This window comes from Euphorbia lathyris, chromosome 2 (genome assembly GCF_963576675.1).
Source record: "Euphorbia lathyris chromosome 2, ddEupLath1.1, whole genome shotgun sequence".
NCBI classification, from domain to species: domain Eukaryota; kingdom Viridiplantae; phylum Streptophyta; class Magnoliopsida; order Malpighiales; family Euphorbiaceae; genus Euphorbia; species Euphorbia lathyris.
The window spans coordinates 20,163,009-20,183,235 of NC_088911.1; the positions used below are offsets into that span (position 1 = coordinate 20,163,009).

Sequence of the window (20,227 nt, forward strand, 5' to 3'; positions counted from 1 at the left end):
GATGGATCACTTTTTAGAAAAAAAGAAATGTTGGATAAGGAGTTTGTTCAGTTATGATGTGAAAAATCAATGTTTATTATAAACATGAATCTTTATTGGAATGTCCAGAGTCTCATTTCCATGTCCAGGGTCTCATTTCCATGTCGTTTACCGTTTAATAAAAAAATAAGGCTTACTGCATCATTTGCCTTCTGAACTTGTCTAAAAAGCTTGATTGGCCCCCTGAACTTTCAAAGTGTCTCGACAACCTCTTGAACTTGCATAAAATGTTCAGTTAGCCCCTAAACTTGCGTAAAATGTGATCAATTAATAACTCGATCGCAAAAAAAATAAGTTAAATGCGGAAGATGTATTCCACGCATCTTAGAATGTTATTACATAATTCAAAAATAGATTAAAAATGAAGTTATTGTTTGCTCAACTATACAACTTGTCTTCTCTATTCTAAGCATCGTATACTCCGATTTCGGTTGTTTTACTTTTTTTAAGACTCGTGCAATATATCTTCCGTGTTTAACTTATTTTTTTGCAACCGAGTGATCAATTGATTACATTTTATGCAAGTTCAGGGGGCTAACTGAACATTTTATGCAAGTTCAGGGGGCTATCAGGATACTTTGAAAGTTCAAGGGTCAATCAAACTTTTTGGACAAGTTCAGGGGGCAAATGATGTATTAAGCCAAAAAATAAACATTGATTCTTCCATGAATTTATGTCATTCTCCCCATAAATTGTTTTTGCTACCTTATCGATGTTTCTATTGAATTTTGTTATTTGGTCCTTATGTAGTGTCCATATTAAGTCACGTAAATTAAATTGATAATAATACAATATATATAAATTAAAATAGAATAATAATAAAATATAAGGATATAAATAAAGTAAAAAATGCAAATTTACATGAAAAAAGAAAAAAAAAAGAACAAATTTATATGGAAAATCCTTCTGTAAGAGAAAAATACGGGACATTGGAAGAATAAGTATAGTAAGAAAAATGAAAACACAAGATTTAAAACTTTTTCAAACACATAAATTTAAGGTATACAACAATTTTAGGAGACAGATGGAATACTCAAATTATATCCTTACATCTATCGGTATATCCCATATTGTATTTATTTTCTCTCTCATAATAATCTCTGCAAGCAAACAATTGGTCTTGCCCGTGATTTTTTTCCTTATAAGGGAATGGATATTTATAGCCAGATCCCATGTAAATATGTCGCTCATGATGACCTACCATTTGACAAGAAACTAATAAAAAAACATTTGCAACAAAAACCAATAGTAATACCATGTGATAAATAAGTAAAAGAAATGTAGCTGACCTTCAACTGTTGGTAAAGCCAAAAAATCATGCATATACCCTATAATCTTCCCTCCAAACATACGAGGTATATATTATAGAAGTTACTTAGTTGGAGTCCTCTATTAGTTAATTGTACAACTCAAACTTCTCTCGAAAAGTAACTTTAGTCTACATATATGAAGGATTCCTTTCTGTAATAATGTTCTCTAGATGAAAACTTTTCTCTCGTATCTTGTGGTATAAGATATCGATATGCTTTTTTCGAGAATGATATACATAGTATTCTTACTTAAATATGACCGTCACATTATACTATGCAATATGCTTGCTATTGCCCTCAATTCTTCAAAGAATTTTTTCAACCATATCATCTCTTTACATGCTTCAACATCTCAAATTTACCACGTCTTAGTCGTATAAAGTGCAATGGAATTCTATAAATTAGATTGCCAAGAAATTACTCCCCGACGAACGTAAATTCTTATCTTGAAATTGACCTCCTATGATTGATCTTCTACCATATCAGCATAATAAAGTGTCCTAAAATTGATTTTCAGATCCTCCATAATATAAGCACATCTTAGGACTTCACTTCAAATATTCAAGAATCCATTTAATAGATTCCTAATGTTTTTAAGATTATCAAGGAAACTTCTTACGACTCTAATGATAGGTGTAATATCTAGTCTTGTACAAACCATGACATACATAAGACTCACAACTATAGAGGAGTATGGAATATTTCTCATATCTTCCTTCCCTTCTTTCTTTGTAGGACAAAATTCCTTACTCAATTTCAGATGACCAAGTGTATTGCTAATTGGTTTGGCATTCAATACATTTAAACATTTTAGTATCCATTCAACACACTTTTCTTGTGACAAACACAACTTTTTAATGTCTTTGTCACAAAAAAAATTTGTACCTAAAATATTTTGTCCTCATCCCAAGTCCTTCGTGTCAAAGGACTCAAATAATGACTCTTTCTATTTACGTAATAGAGCATATTGCTCCATAATAAGCATATATATCATCAATATATAACGACAAAAGGATGAAGTTGTTACCAGAAAATCTTTTGCGGTAAGCGTATGGATCTGCACAGGTCTTCTTATAGCAATGACTACTCACGAAAGAATCAAACTTCTTGTAACATTGTGTTGGTGTGTTTTTAGCTAATAGAGACTTTTTTAATGCTTGTAGACCATATTTTTCCCTTCACTTCAATTAAGTCCTTGATAAGAGTAAAATGTACCTTTGTTATTTGGTTATCCATAATAAAATAGAAGTTGTTCAGATCTTAAATCTCAGTAAATATGTCTGTTTTGTATATTATTCCAAGTTAGTCAGCCTACGCTTGTTTTCCGATTTAGCTACTGATTTTGATCAATTCATGAAGTTTTGGAGGGAAACTTATGGAGCTAAACCATAGATGTGATTGGTGTATGATCTAAACCATAACTTATAAATTCAGCAAAAAACCGGAAAGGAAGAACCTCATTTATACCATAGTTTATTGTTTTGTTATTGGTGTTTTTGGCGGTGCTGTAATTTGTGCTTTTTCAGTAGCATGTTACACAAAGCAAGTCGTGTAATCCACTTGTCTAAAAGTATCATTAAGTTTTATGTTTCATTAGTTAAGCTTTGAATATTTTATTAGTTTATGTAAGATAGTTTGCACCTATATATATGGTTGCCTTTGCTTGTAAAAAGCATAATTTATTTATCATTTTATATATCATTTACATTCTTCTTCATATTCTTTCTTTATTTATTTTTAAGTTCGTATTTATGGATTTTTCTCTCCATGGTAGTCGTTTCTACCTTGACCATGGAGGAGTAGTTCAATGTAGGTGGAAACCTGCCTTGGGCTGATAGTTTAACATGTCATTCTTCTTGTATAAATACATAGTTAATCTGAACATATTGCTTAATGGAAAACTTAAATATATTCAATTGATCACTTCATGTAACAACTAAATAATTACAAGGAAATTTGGATTAGAAAGCCGATAAACCATTAAGCACATGTACGCTGGGATTGGAGACATGAAAGTCCTATTGTTAAGGGTGGTTTGTAGGAACCTATTTCTTTGTTCTTAATCCTAATCGTAAAGCAATACAATGTGATTTGGTTGGTAAGTGATTAGAGCATCTGGTGCCCATCAAATACACTAAATGTCAAGTCCTAATAGTTCAAGTAATAAAGTGGTAGTAATACCGAGATATCATGTCCATATAAATATATTGGAATAAAAGCATACAGAAATCACTAGTCTAAGAGTTTAATAAAGGAACATAGAGTTTGGGTATAAAATTTAAAGCCAAAGAACATAAACAAATAGTACAAGACTAGATCTAGCAGGAAAACACACGACTGCGGTAATAACACTTATGAGAAAACACACATGATGTCAGTGGCGAATACAGGATTACTCGGTTGGGGGGGCCGATTTTACATGTGCGTTCGGGAAAACTTTTTTTGCTAAATCGAACTCGCTTAATTTTTTTTTTGTATATATACGTGTTATAATTTGGATGGTCAAGAACCAATTTTAAGTATTAATGTATAATTTCTTAAAATTAAGCTAGATTTCGTTTAATAGTTCTAACATTTCTAAAAAAAAATTGGATTTAGGGAGGCTGAACATGTAAAAAAAATTGATTTAAGGAGGCCTAAGAGGCAAAAAAAAAAAAAAATTAGAAATTTGGATTTATAGAAGCCTAACAGGCAAAAATAAATTAGAAATTTATTTTAATGGAAAATACATAATAAAAATGAGTTCAAAAGTATTATGAAAATAAATAAATAAATAAATAATGGTTACATAGTTTTTAATTATTAAAAAATAAAATTTAAATAAATTGAGGTTGGGGGGATTTAAACCTAAACCTTTCAAAAACAAGTGTTTTAACCATCTCATCTACCTTTAAACAATGAAATATTACTACATATGGACTATATACACTAATATTTGGGAGGCCGAAACAATTCGTTACAATGGTAATTCCGGTGGCCGGAGGGGCCCGGGCCCCCCGGGCCCACCCATGTCTCCGCCCCTGCATGATGTGCTTAAGATAGGAAATATTCATACAACATTAGGTTCGGCAAATGGGTTTCATTTGACATTCAGGATCAATTATATCTTCACAAATTAGGTATTCCATTGGCTATCTCTAACTCGAGGATTCATAACTATAAGTATGCATAATCAAATATCTTTACATTAAACATGATTTATAGAAACAATAAGCACATAATCTTATCTTTAAACACTCCCATGCCCTAAAGAACAACTGGCATTAGAGATATGGAAATATCTTCCTCATATTCACATGCTTGTTAGATCTATATTGAAAATAAACTACACAAACATGCTTATCTCTAAGTCTCATACATGGAAATTAGATTTTGTTTGCAACTAAGACCTCACATAATCCAAATCTGAAGAAAACCTTAAATAAAAGTCACCAAAATGCTCAGGGCCGTCTCCAGCATTTTGGAGGCCCTAGGCGCACTGTGCACTTTTTTTCATATCTAAATCTAATACTATTTTAGAAATAATAAATATTAAATAGTAAAACCAATATATTATTAACTACAATTCAAGTCATATAATAATAACATAAGCTAAGAAATTATTATTCTTCTTACTTTTGTATATGTAAAATCGAGTTTTCTTTTATATATTTAAAATCAAGTTTCTTCTCACCAGTCATGCGAGAAGCAAGCAGACAACAAAGTATTAATTTCTGGAAATTAATCTTGGGCGACTGAACTCGAACCTATTCGCAAGATTCTATGGAAAGGAAGAGAATAATTTATCTTCGAGATTAAAAATTGGTTGAGTCGCGTATTTATTATGAATTACATGCTTAAATCACTATTTGGACATCGGTTGATCTAAGGAATCTTGTCATTTGACGCTTGATCTATCCAAAATTTTATCATTAGGCCACTGAACTATCCCAATTGGTGAAATTTCAATCCAATTTGGATGGAAACTTAATAGAATTATTGACATATATTATGATATTTTGATAATTAGACTTGATAAATTTTAGTTTAGAGATTTTTTTTCTTGTTTTAATCTCATTAATTATTTGGATAAATCAACTTTAAAACGTACAACATGTCAAGCTCATATGTCAAAATATCACCACATATTATAAGGAAATAATTTTATCAAGACTTCATCATAATTAAGTAGAATTTTATCAATTTGAATAGTTTATGGTCCAAATGTGACCAAATAATAAATTAGTGGTCAAATATTAAAATTTTAAATAAATCAGAGTCTAAATAACATTTTATACCAAATTACAAATTTTAATTCATAAGTGAATTTCATCTTCTTTTTTTTTTTTTTTTTGGTAGAAAAGGAAAAGAAAAACGAATAACAACAAACTACCCAGGAATTAGCCTAGGGAAGCTAACCCCAATCCTATCTTCTAAGAGAAGATGAGAGATGAAACTAGGGGAAACAGGAAGGGTAGTAACGCCTAACGTCCCTTCATGGCCCGCCGCCGCCAAGCGATCAGCAACACGATTCTGCTCTCTAAAAATGTGTCTGAACTCTACGAACTCAAAGGAGGAGCAAAGCCTTATAATAGCTTTGATGAGGTTGCGACTGTTAAGACCCATAGAATGATTCTCAGAAATCATTTTGATTGCTTCCAAATTATCAGACTCCACAGAGAGCCTCTTAACACCCAGCCTTTTAGCAAGATTGATTCCAGTAAGAATAGCCCAGAGCTCCGCAGAAAAGGAAGAACCCAACCCTAAATTCTGGGAGAACCCAGAAAGCCAGACGCCCCCTACATCTCTAAGCACACCTCCAGCCGCAATCTTACCGTTACTGAGGCAGGAACCATCAGTATTCAGCTTCACAACCCCCTCTCTTGGCCTGCTCCATCCCACGAGATGGACATCACAACACTGAGAGGCTCTGGCAAGGGACTCTCCTTTGAAACTATCGATAATAGAGAAAAGTTTTTTCGAGAAGAAATCAGCTAAGTTTGTCATAAAAACAGTTTTATCTCCAAAAATCTCCTCGTTTCTCCATTTCCAAACTTGGTGACAGATAATAGCAAAGAAAATGTCACCATGCTCCATGTATGGAAGCAACTTTCCTCTAACACCATCAGAGAACCAGTCGACCTCAGAATGTGCCATGAAGGAAGAGAAAATATGGTGTGGGAGAATTTTCCTCCAAACCTCTTTACTATTAGAGCAATCTCTAAGAGCATGGCACAAAGTCTCAACATGGCCTCTGCATCTACTGCAAGCTCCAGAATCAGCCAAGTGCCTTCTGTGCCTATCCGAATTAGTAAGAAGCCTGTCCTTAACGCCCAGCCACAGGAAACTCCTAATACGGAAAGGAACTTTAAGGGTCCAAATCGACTTCCACACATCCGAGGGAGGATCAGATCTAAAGAGAGAGAAAGCTTCAAAGGCCGATTTGCAAGAATAAACTCCATTGTTAGTCAGCGCCCAACAGTGCCTATCCAAGTCCTCCTCTTGATTACTCACCTTCACTCCCCGCATTCTAAGGAGAGTCTCAAGGCTAAAGAAAGTATCAAACTTTGACCAGATCCAGTCCCCTTCCGAGTCAACCATATCGGCAATCCTCCAGTTGCGTATATCACTAGGCGGGGGGGAAGAACACACCTCAATTAACGGTTTATCCCCAATCCAGTTATCAAACCAGAAACTAATGGACTTACCATTCCCCACCTCCAGGCCAACTCCCAAGCAGAACTCATCAAACACAGCACTAAGTCCTTTCCAGAGGAAGGAACAATTAGCAACTCTCTCTTTCGGGCCCCCGAAGATTTTGTCTTTCCGATACTTACCACAAAGGAGGCGAACCCAAAGAGAGGAAGGGTTTTGCCACATACGCCAAAGGAGTTTCATTAATAAAACTTTATTATTGTCCTTTGCTTTCCTAATACCCAGACCCCCAGAATCTTTAGGCTGGCAAACCTCACTCCAAGGCACAAGATGGATCTTCCTGCCCTCCGCAGCTTCCCCCCACAGGAACCTACGGTTAATCTTGTCAAGATCATTAAGCACAGGATCCGGAAGCTTACAAGCCTGCATGATGTGATTGGGAGCAGCACAATTAACAGATTGAATTAACGTGAGGCGGCCAGCGAGAGACAGAGTCTTGGCTTTCCAAATGGCACACTTCGAATTAGCTTTATCCAAAGTCTCTTTGAAGGAGCCTTTAGACACACGCTCACTATGGAGGGGAACGCCCAGATACTTCCCAAGAGAATCAGTAAGAGGAATACCTGAGAGATCACTTAATCTCTTACAGACTCTCTGATTCATATTCTTAGAGCACATCATCCTAGATTTCTGGATATTAAGCTTCTGCCCAGAGGCCGAACAAAAACAATCCAGAATATCCATAATGACTCTCAACTGCTCCTCATTACCCTCAAGAAAGATAAGGACATCATCTGCAAAGAATAAGTGAGTCACCTGGGGACAGAAGCTGTTGATCGCCACAGGGTGGAAACTCCCATTATCAATCGCATCCTGAATCAGGTGAGAGAGCCTCTCCATAGCAATAACAAAAAGGAAAGGGCTCATAGGATCCCCCTGACGGATTCCTCTGCCCGGGGAAAATTCCTCCGACATATCCCCATTGACCATAACTTGAAACACAGGAGAAGAAATACATACCTTAATCTTCTAATTTATAAAAAAATAAAAAAAATAAAAAATTTAAAAATAACTATAATAACAAAGTAATAATTTATAAATTTGTGTTGTCAAAGAAAAAAAGAAAAAATGTGAACAAAAATGCTAATCTAGGGAATTGAACTCTCATCCTTGTAAACATCTCCACTATGTCTTAACCATTCAAGCTAGCACTATTTCTTGTTATATATTTAATTCTATACACCTTTTAACCATAACTTTTTTTAATAATTATCAAATTTTAAAAAAATTCCGATCCGAGGCCCCGTAAGTCGGAGGCCCTAGGCCGCCGCCTAGGCAGCCTCCCCCTGGAGCCGGCCCTGAAAATGCTCTACCTTGAGTTGCACAGCCTGCTACCTCGTCTGCTACATCAACTCGTGCAATGAAAACTACTCACACATGGCTTTATTGATTAAAAACATGAATGATAAGTTCCTGGAGCTTATAACTATGATAAATTACAGAAAGAAAGTGTAAGAACAATGATGATGATAACTAAGAAAAACTTTCATAAAAATAGTATGTTCAAAGGTGTTAGGACATGCCAACATACTATTTTTATGAAAGTTTTTCTTAGTATGTTCATAAAAATATTTATCCTTAAGGTTTAAGGATGCCCTAAGGATAACTTTACATAGAAAAATACTCAAATAAAGTATAGTTCTTAACACTATTACAAAAGATGCCATAAAAAGGTGGCATCACAAAGAATATTCCCTCCAAAAGCAAGGTGCACATTGCACTACTATCCATATGGTTCTCGACAAAGCTCCATTTGGTCTCTGAAGTTGCCAAAACTCCACAAATTGTCTTAATCAACCAATTGAACATAATTACGGTAAAATAGGGTAAGAAAATATTTATAGAAATGATATGTTTGCCATAATATAAGCTCAAATAAGGGTTAATTTGCATATACATTTCATGCACAACAATATCCTGGGAAGACATGAGACTTGAGTCAGGTGAATCTAGTGGATGATACCTTTGATCTTTAATATTATGCATATGATAAGTAGATGACTGAAAATTGCATGTTCTAGCTGCTGTTTCTGCATGTTTCTTTATATATATGGTCACACTCTATAATTTCACCATATTGTTCCATTTTATTAAATTTACTACATATATTTCATCGAATCTCTTTTTTCATCTGAACTGCATCTACTATCTATATATTCTTTTATTTATACATTTTTCGAGTTTAGCGAGAGCGGAAACGTTTTATCTTGTACATCGATGACTAGATCTACGTGGCTATAGTAGAAAGGACTCAAATCCGGATGCCAAAAAGGTACTAAATGATGAAGATTGGATTGTAGATATGGATTTATGAGAAATATGTGATTTATAAGTTTTTATTTTATTTTAAGTGTTACTGTTATGGCTTCATTGCCCTTTGTGGATTTGTATCGATTTTAGCCTGTATTAGTGTGAAGTTTTATCCCTCATTTTCATGATGTATCTATAAAGAAAGGTTGTCCACACATACCAAAAATAGGAAGCGAGAAAGAGGACCCCCCTGTCGAAGTCCTCTTGATGGAGTGATCAGGCCTACCTCCATTCCCCCTGTAAAATAGTATATCGAATCATAGAAACACAAAGCATCATCCATGAAATCTATTGTTGATTAAACCCCAACCGAAGAAGCATGGCACAAAGAAAGTCCTACTCAACTCGGTCATATGCCTTACTCATATCTAGCTTCAACACCGCCAAGCCTTTCTTACCTTGCCTCATTTTTTTTAACTTATGAATCACTTCATACACTGCTATAATGTTTTCGGTGATAAGCCTACTAGTGAGAAACACACTCTGAAATTATGAAATAATGGATGGTAGAACTTGCTTGAACCTGTTAGCCAACATTTTTTTGCTATGATTTTAAAGAATACAGTACATAGTGCAATCGACCTGAAATTAGAAGCGTACTCTATGTCAGATTTTTTTTGGGATCAATACAATAAGAATATTGTTGAGCCTTGAAGGAATTTGAGAAGTATTTAGAACTGAAAAACATGTACTTACCACATCATATCCCACTATATGTCAAAAGTGCTAAAAAAAGATGGGTTTAATCCATCTGGTCCTGGACTCTTGTCTAGGTGCATTGATAAACATGTCGTCCGAATGTCCTCTTCTAAAAACGAATAAAGTTGGAATTCATTATCCTCAAAAGACACTTTATGCTGAATTAGAGACATAATATCAACAACATCACTACCTTAAGGGGTGAAAATATCTTAGTAGTAGCCTGTTAATACTCCCTTTAATACACTGTCCCACCTGCACCAAGTACCTTCACTTCTCCCCAGTTTAGAAAATGTGTCATTCTTTTTCCGAGCTGAAGCGTAAGCATGGAAATATTTGGAGTTCGAGTCTCCATCCTATAACAAAAACAATGTAGTTCTTTGTTTCTAAAAATCCTCTTGTTGCTTCAGAACTTTAACATATACCAATGAGATATTCTTAAAACGCTCCACACTATATGTGTAATCCTTAATCCTAAAATTATCAATTTGAACTTCAAGCCCTTCTAACATAGTTCTAAAGGTTCTGTTTAGGTCTGAGCTCTATTTCCTGAGTGCAACAACAACGCTATGGATTTTCTGTGAGATAGTAACCGAACTTCGATTTTCCCAAGTCTGGGCTACCACCATGCTGTAATTTTCTTCATGCAACCAACTACTTTTAAACCGAAAATGTTTAATAACTATTGTCAGGTTTCGCAAAATTGAATTTGAGAACAACTCTTTCCATCCCGCATTAATGAACACCGAATTTAACCTCTCATCAATCCATCAGGGTGAGGCTCTCCCGACTTTCAAGTAAATAGATGTCCTCATATCTCCATGTTGTTTTATCCATGATCTATGATTATCGGAGGTTGATTGCCTCATCTGTTATCCGCACTACACCTAAGATTATTAAAGTATCCAACACAACACCAAGCCTGCTCGGATTGGTCAATGAGTGATTTTAACAAACCAATGACTCACGTCTCCTACCTTTCTCAGGATGGCCATAGAAACCGGTAAATCGCCATGGTGAGATATCATTCTGTGAAATTTGAGCATCCACATAATTTGGAGATGAGGATATACCAATTGCTAATACTGAGGACTTCCATAATAAGGGTAAACTCCCTCCATGACCTATACTATCTACCACGAGACAATTACCAAAATCAAGTTTTTTACTTAAGACTTGTTTGATAAACCACTTAATTGCTTAAATTAAAATATTAAGCACTTATTTAATTTAAGTGCGTTTGATAACGGTTGTTTATCCAGTACTTAAATTAGTTAATTAAGTTAAAAACCACATATTTTGCTAAGTCAAAATATTTAACTTAACATTTTAAGTTAAACATTGTTAACTAATATTTTTATAAAAATTAAATCATTCAATATGTTTAGCACTTATAATATTCAGCACTTAAAATTCAGTACTTATTTTTTCAGCACTTAATTTTCAGTTTTATCAAACAACACCTTATTCTGTGAACCTTTTCTTCTTTTATCATTGTCTCCATGAGAAAGACGATTAATGGTTTGTGGGCATACACCAAGTCCTGAAGGATGTCATAGTCCTGAGCGAAATCTCATAGAGAAGATAAAAACGCTCCACAAGAAGAGATTTAATTTTAAATTGTCATTTTGTTCTTTGACTATAGGAAAGTTTAGTCCTACCATTGCCTCACAAACTTTGCCACCCAAAAAACATTCAATTAAAATATTAGCTCATTTCTGCATTTACATTTAAGCAATGGAAAATGTTTTATTTTTCTAAAAAGTCATCCATATAATTTGTATCTGATTGTGGGGAAATTATTAGGAGCATCCGGTTCTCATATCAAATGGAGAATCTTCCATATATATTTTTGTCACGTGTAATATGGAAGACGGCCCACTGTTTTAAATATTAGATGAGGCCACAATACACGTGTCCAAATATAAATTGAAGATTCTCCAAGTGATGTGGAAGACACATTAATTAATATAAGAACTCCTGATTGTGGGCTTAACGTAATGTCCAACACATAATTATATTTTCTCGTGACTCAAAAATAAAACACAAATAATATATTTAGTATTTTTTTGTTAACTGTATTTAGACAGTAATTAAACTATAAAATGCAATTTTAACTTTTACTGTTTCTGTTGAATATATTTGTTTGAAAGGAAATATTTAATGCTTTTTGTTAAAATTAGAAAGTTGTAAACAAATTACTTAACTAATTAAAAAAAAACTGAACAACAATCCATAAATATTTAACTAAATTTATCAAAACCCAACAAATTAAACTTGAATTCATGATTAAAAACAAATAACTATATTGTCTGTCATCTGTTAACTAATTAACAGCTTCCAGATTCCTACTTATTTAATTTAATATAAAGCCCCATCTCAATATCTCAAATTTCATACCACAAACATTGTCTTCTTTGTTTTCCTTTTTATTCATTTAAAAAGGAAAACAAAGAAGACATAATCCAATCCTCTATTCCTTTCTAATCAGGTATGTCTGAATTCCAGTAATTATTAGTTAATCAAAGACATATTTATTGATGTTTTTATTTTATTTTATTTTTCTAACTATCTGGTATCCTAAACCGATTAAACAATATCACTCTTATCCCTTATTATAGGTAGTCGAAAGATGGGACGATCGAAAAAAAATTCATCGTCAGATATGTTTGGCAATGTACGATACGAAAGGATGCAATATTATCTAGCCGGAACGAGTAATCTTGGATCAGGCAAATCGACTGAGTTAGAATGGAAGGATTATTGCCCCGAAGCTTTCAGAGTCATACAAGAGGAGGATGAAGTAAAGCAAGAAGATTACGGAATGTTGCAGTGTGCAAGTGATCTTTTGAAGGAAGTTATTTCTCCGACAAAACCAGGCCATACGTTTCTTGTTGATAACCGATTAGTGGTTAAAACCCTACGCAGAGTTGAACTTAAGGTTGTATTACCTTAATTTAGTCACTAATTAACTGACAACCCTTATTGTTAGGAAATCTAACTAATTTTATCTTGTGTTGTGTAGGCAATGTTGGAAACTTATCCTTCCTACTATTATTATCTAGCACAAAATCCAAAATCCCTCTTTGTCAGATTGTACGGCCTTCACTCTGTCAGACAATTTGGAGGCCTCAAGGTAATTACTATAATTAAAATAAACAACTCCTTAATTTTAGATAGAACCATGATTAATTAAGGTTAATGTTGTGGTGAACAAACAAACAGGTGTACTTCGTTGTTTTTGGGAACACGGTTCAACCACAAGCGAACATTTTTCACTGCTATCATCTCAAAGGCATATCAACAGGGCGAAGTAGCCGTAAATTTACCAAAGTTGAAGATTTTATTTTACACAAAGATGTTGATTTCGGTTATCGATTTTATTTAAATCCAACCATTAGAGAAAAACTTTTAGAGTAAGCACGTTATTATTAGTTTAATTTAATTAAATTAGTTTAATTTAATTAATTCATGATTAATTTACTATTAGTAATATGATTATTCTATTTTAAATCCTTACTGAAATTCGTGATTTGTCCTGATCTTGAGAGTGGATTGGTGTATCCTACTCTAAACTTTTTGTTAAAAAAAATAATAATGTGATTATTAATTTTTGTAGGCAAATAAAATGTGATTGTGCCTATTTAGAGGCAGAAGGCCGAATGGATTACGGTCTTGCCTTGGTTATAGCTCTGCCATGTGAAGGTATTCTAATTAAACTTAATTAGCACTAATTAATACTTTTAATTAATTAAAAAATCATTTAATTAATACTCTTAAATTAATTAATTATATGTTCTATTTCTTCCAGTGAAAGTTTAGTCGGTTTTGTGCAGATTCGAGTGGCAATAGAAGTAGTCCAGCTCGGAGTAATGCCTCGTCTTCTTCTACATCCGACGATGGCGATTGTGATTCAACAGAATCAAGGGATGCAGAATCTAAATGTGATTCTAACATTATTGAAAACTTTCGTAGGTAAATATTATATAATCAAAGTTCATATAAAGCAAATGTATTTATGGCCTGTAGAGGTCCGTCCTTCATAAATTGGACTTAATATTTGTATTTGACGTTCGGTGTGATTCGGTCCAGATCCTTTAGAGTGCACGCATAAAATGAAAGTTAGAGCTATATAAATGCATTTTTTTTGTTGCAGCGATAAATATCGATTTAGTAGAGGAATGACGACACGTGCAGTTAGAAAAAGAATGGTGCCATCAAAAATAGAAAATTCAAGTAGTGAAGGAGAAGAGAGTTTTAATGTTGAGATATATTTTGAAATAATCGAAATATTTCAAAAGTATAATGTTATCAAGAAGATTGAGCATATTTACAAGAAAATTCATCATGAGACCAAGTCTGTTTCTACCGTCAAACCTAAGGACTATTGTGCTCGTTTCCTGGAATTCACGCAACAAATTTTTTTACCGGAAGACTCGTAGTAAGTTTTTTTATTTACATCAAATTTTCACTTCATGTTTATATTTTGTTTTTACATTCTAAATTGGGTTACCTCTATTTTGTTTGGGCAGGGATATAATGCATAACCTAGCTATTGATAGCGTGAATTAAACATGATGGATGTCTAAATTTAACATAGCGAGGGAGCTAACTATTGACCGTTTTCTACAAATGAAGTTAAGAGGTGTTGGAGGTCGACAAAAGAACTCCAATACTCAAACTGTTACATTTTAGAATTTTTTATGACGATGAGAAATTTGGACATACGGCAATATTGTAAGACTAGACCATGCTTATATTTGGATGTAACGCTTCAAATAAATTCTGATCGATTATGTAACAATTTATGTTTTTTTTTTTGAAAAGATGTAACAATTTATACTGAACTCTCTATTATAACACATTATTTGAAATAAATCATTAATTCTACGTGATTTATAATTCTATCATAAAGTTTTATTTTCAAAGAAAGTTATGTTCTTTTTTTTTTGGTTTTTTCAGAATTCAATTGAATTGTTATTTTAAAATTAATCAAAATGAAAATCTTCAAATAAGGGATTAAAATGTTCAATAGCTTGGATTAATTTATTACAGAAGAATTTATCCAATGGCATTACATCCATTTGGCTCCCAAACTAATATTTCAAAGTTAATTAGGATTCTAAATTATCAAAATCATCAATTAAGTCTCTGAACTAAATAAAAGTCATCAATTAAGTCTCCAATCTATCCTAAAATAAAAAAACAGTGACTATTTAATATAGACTGTAATAATATATGTGTTGGTTCAAAATGAGTTTAGAGAAAATAGTCTAAAACTGTTCAACCGAATAATTTTTTATGAGGTCTCAATTGATGATTTTTGCTTAATTCAGAGACATGATTGATGATTTTAATAGTTTAAGTTCCTAATTGATATTTTTACTTACTTTAGGAAGCCAAATGAGTATTATGCCTTATCAAATAAAAGACAAAGTTTATTAAAAATAGGCTCAATTTTTATCTAATAGTACAAAATAATTCTATTTTACTTTCATGGTAGAAATCATATTTGGGGGTTGAATTTGAAGTCCAATATGGACAAAAAGAAAAAAGGGAGACAGAAGAGTGATTTGATAGGTTAAACTTAAAAGGTAAAAAGAACAGTAACACGTCTCATAATTAATTAGCCGTGGGTGTAATTATTCGGTTAGATTATTCTTTCTTGCTCCGGGAAATATTTAGGAGATTGTGAATATTTGTTGGAGGACATGCCCTCAATTTTGGACCACCCTCTTAATAACATATATCTATCTATTTAATTTAATGTGGTCCTATTTCAATGAACTTACCTACATATCACTATTTCATGAAATAATTTTGTTTAAAGTAAATTGATAAGTAATGGAATAATTACACATGTGGCTACATCTCTTTTCAAATAATAGAAATACATTATGTAGATATTGTCTGTTTCTAAATTCAACACATTGAATTTCATGATCTTAAAACACATTTACATGTACTGGATTCACATCTTACTAATAAACTTCAATCACTTTCTCTTCATTTTTGATGTAGGATTCAGTTTATTTCTGTCCCTATTGACATCCCTTCCCGCCACCCACTCCCGATCGAAATTGATTTAATTTCATTGTTGTTAATTTGAAAAGGGCCCACGATTATGAAGTAATTGCGCAAAACTAAATCCTACAAAGCTAAGCTAGTTCATTAAATATTGTATAGAGTAGTATATTATATGGACACCAACATTTGAACTGGTCGTGTCCGACAGATTTTACTGGTCTTGAATTCAGTTTCACCCAAATTATAATCTTTGTCCTATAACATTTTTAGTTTTTATCTGTTCATGTAATCTCAATTAAGGTTATTCAGTTTTCACGGCGTGCAAAAGTTAATTTTTTTTCAAAAAAGATAAATGAATTCAGTATCAGAAAGAAAAACAACTCCATCAAAAGCCACGTATTCATCCCAGATATTCTAAAACAAAAGAAAACCCAGTCGGCTGTAGAGAGAGAGAGAAAAGAACAGGAGAAAAATCAAACCTTTATTTCTGATAACACAGAAAAAAGAAGAGGGTTTGAAATTTGGAAAGGATATGGAGAGAGAAGAAAAGCACAAAGAAATGGAGGGTCAGACTATGAAATTGAAAGGAGCTGCTGGGATGGTAAGAGGAGGACCAACTACTCCCTCAATTACTTGGAGGCTTCATAGCAGTAAAGAATTGCCCAGTATTGCTACTTCCGTCTCTGCTAGAAAGCTGTGTGCTACTCTTTGGGAGATTCATCCTCATCTCCCAACTCCTAAATTGACTCCAAATCCCCGCCAAAACAAGAAGAAGAAGAAGAAAAAGAAGAAAGGCTTAGAGCCTCTTAACCCACCTGACCAGGTTAACAAATTTACTTTCTTTCTTCTTGGCATTTTTACTTCCTTTAGTGGTTGGGGTTCAGGAATTTTTTTTTTTTTTTTTTACAGTGTCATTTCCATTTGCTTTTTGTGGGATTTAATTGAGTGATGGTTGGTTATGGCCTAATTTTCCTATGCTCTTGTGCTCAGTGTTGTTCTCCTTCCTTTTGCTGCTTTCTTGTTCATCGTTTCTTCTAAATGTTTATTATTGACATCTTTGTTTAGTATCAGTTATGCAGCAACATTCTGGTGTTTCTTTAGTAGGTTTTTTTTTTTTTTTAGTTATAATGACCCATTCTATAACTCTGGTCCATGAGGGGATTTTTGCCACATTTTTTTTTAATTTGATGCTAAAACCTCCCACCATAAGGGATTGCAAATTACAATGTAACAATTTGGTCTAATATGAGGTAAATATTGTGCACTTTGCCCAAGTCACATTCCTTGGTCTCGCTTAGAAACACATTCCATTTCCGATTTGAAATTCACTTCATTTAGACCTTTATAGGACCGCCCTTCGCTCAAGCCTTACACCCGAGTTCAGTCACTCCAAACCGGGTTGTTGCATAGAATGTCTGGTTTTTGGGTACTATGTTTCACTGTTGTTGCTTGAATTCAATAGTTGTTTGGGTCTTCTCATATGAATTTCAGACATTAGACTGTTTGTTATTTCATAAGCTAGTATAGTATGCAATGGATTTGCTACCTAACAAAGGAAATGAGGATTGATCATAAGGTATGATGTTAATTATGGTGATCACTGCCGCAGCCTAAAGCCCATATCCAGGGGTGCAATCTCAGCATCCCAGACCCTCTTTCTAATCGGAGGCTTCCAGGAACTAGGGTGTTTACTCGGGTTATCATGTCAAAATTGTGTTGTGTAATGTTTATATTTTCCATATGATTATATGTGATATAAATGCCAGAAAAATGATAATCGTGTCAGTTTGGTTGTGTTGGTAAATTGTATTATCATGTTAGAAATTACCAACACTCCCAAGGTGGATTTCAGCAGCAGGGGGTGCAAGGTACCCTGCTTGCAGCCTCTCTGCCCCCCTGACCATGACAGTAGACAGTAACAGTCCCCTTATGTAGCTTTGAATGTTATTTGCTTCAAGTAGTTGTTTGTTCCTTGATATTTTCAGGCACCAAATGCAAGTTCCTCAAGAAGACATGTTTCTAACTCATTGATCCAACATCATAAATCAACTGATAGACCTAGAGATGCTCAGCAGCCCCTATCTTCTAGCTCAATGAAGGTAATAAATAAAAGGATCTCCTTTCAATTTTACTCTATTCGGATTTTCGTTCTTTTATTAGTATATGAATTCCTCCTAGGACACCATCAAAAATATATGATTAGTCTATCTAACTAGCCATGTGACCTTTCTTAGTATGTGACCTTTCTTTGCAGGTGGTGCCTTTAAACCTCGTTCAATCTCCTACTAATTCTTTGGATTTCAAGGGCAGGGTGGGTGAACCAAGTTATAGCCTTAAGACATCATCAGAACTGCGGAAAGTGCTCAATCGAATCTGGAGTCTTGAAGAAAATCAATCTTGTAGTATATCGTTGCTAAAATCTTTAAAAGTCGAATTGAACCGTTCTCATTCTCAAATAAGGGAGTTGCTAAAAGAGAAACAAAGTAACAGGCAGGATATGGATTGCTTAATGCTGCAAGTTGCAGAGGATAAAGTCAGCAGGAAAAACAAGGAGCAAGATCATGTCAAAGCTGTTATTCAGTCAGCACGAGCAGAGCTAGAGGGTGAGAGGAAGTTGCGGAAGCATTCTGAAAGCCTGCACCGGAAACTAGCTCGAGAACTCACTCAAGTAAAATCTGCATTCTCTAATGCTTTAAGAGAACTTGAAAGAGACAGGAAAGCACGTATTTTGTTGGAAAATTTGTGCGATGAATTTGCGGAGGGAATAAGAGATTACGAGCAAGAGGTGCGGTCGCTAAGGCAAATACCGGACATGGATCATGTTGGTCGAGGAAAACCAGACCGCTTGGTTCTACACATTTCAGAAGCATGGCTTGATGAGCGGATGCAAATGAGACTATCAAAGAATCAACAAAATGATGTTACCGAAAAGAATACAATTGTTGACAAGTTAAGTCTTGATATAGAAACCTTTCTCCGAGCTAGACACTCGAATGGATCGAGGAAAAGTCGAAGCTTTCTTAACGAGGCAATAAACAACTGCTCAAGGCGGGAATCCTTTCCATTAAATGAGGCCGGAAGTGCACCTCGAGATGTCCCTGATGGAGAAGATTCTATTGACAGTGATATTCGCTGTATCGAACTAAACAAGAGTGAAAGTAAAACACAGAACACAGGGAGATCTAAAGTGCAAGTTAAGTTAAACAGAAATCAATCAGTATCATCTGAAGGTGATAAAATTCATCCTGAAGAAAACATGAATGGAGATTCTTATGTTCATCAGGCAAGCCGAAAGCAAGGGAGGAGGAAGTCCAAATCGGCATCTCCAGAAATTGTTAGATCAGAATCTTCTTTGCAATTGCCTAGTGGGGTAAAGGAAAACACTTTGAAGGCAAAATTACTAGAAGCAAGATTAGAGGGCCGAAAACATCGTCGGATGGCCACAGCCTCTGGTTCAAAGGCTTCCATTTAAGAGATGGGAGAAGTAGTTATACCAAAAGAAGAAGCCTCTTTAGGGAACAATTTAGTAGTAGCAGTAGGCAATCTGAAGATGTTTACCTTGTAAATCTTTTTTGTTGTGCAATTAATATATCTAAGTAGATCCATGTTAGTTTTACTCGTTTGTTTCTTTTTGGTTTCTAGTACTGTTTCCTAGCTAATTTTTCTTAGAAATAACATTTCTGGGTATCCGTTTCCGTGCAACATAGGTTACTAAACCTTCCTAGTGTTCACTTTGTAATCTGACTTGAATCTTGGCATACATTGGTTAATTCAAGAAAAGGTTATGCACGTTTAAGAAATGAGACTAATTTTGTGTGGTGTCATTTTCTGTTGTCAGTGAAATGAAAAACAAAGGATGATGTGCATTTGGATAGATATTGTTCAAATTATTTACTGAGTGATTTTGACAAATTGACATTGTCACTGATAGGAACAGCACGTCACTGCTTCAACCAAACAAAAGATGCTCTGCTTTTCTTGTTCATTGGACTGGCCAAAACAATGCCCCTTTCCTCATAATCCACTAATCTATATCCAGTTTTTATTATTGTTAGTTAGATGATGACTTTCCGTTTGAAAGCGATGTTCCCAGTTTTAGAGAACCAATATTATTAAATTTATGTGGTTCGACCAATTCGTATATACGT

The 20,227-nt window shown here is 34.1% G+C and overlaps 1 protein-coding gene across 1 annotated transcript; it reads left to right on the forward strand.

Moving 5' to 3' along the window:
* Positions 1–16,390: 16,390 nt before the first annotated feature.
* Positions 16,391–19,774, forward strand: LOC136217152 (uncharacterized protein At5g41620). Its single transcript, XM_066003736.1, has 3 exons — positions 16,391–16,902; positions 18,065–18,178; positions 18,334–19,774. The coding sequence occupies exons 1-3, from the start codon at positions 16,612–16,614 to the stop codon at positions 19,549–19,551; spliced, it is 1,623 nt and encodes a 540-aa protein (XP_065859808.1). The 5' UTR covers positions 16,391–16,611; the 3' UTR covers positions 19,552–19,774.
* The last annotated feature ends 453 nt before the right edge of the window (positions 19,775–20,227 follow it).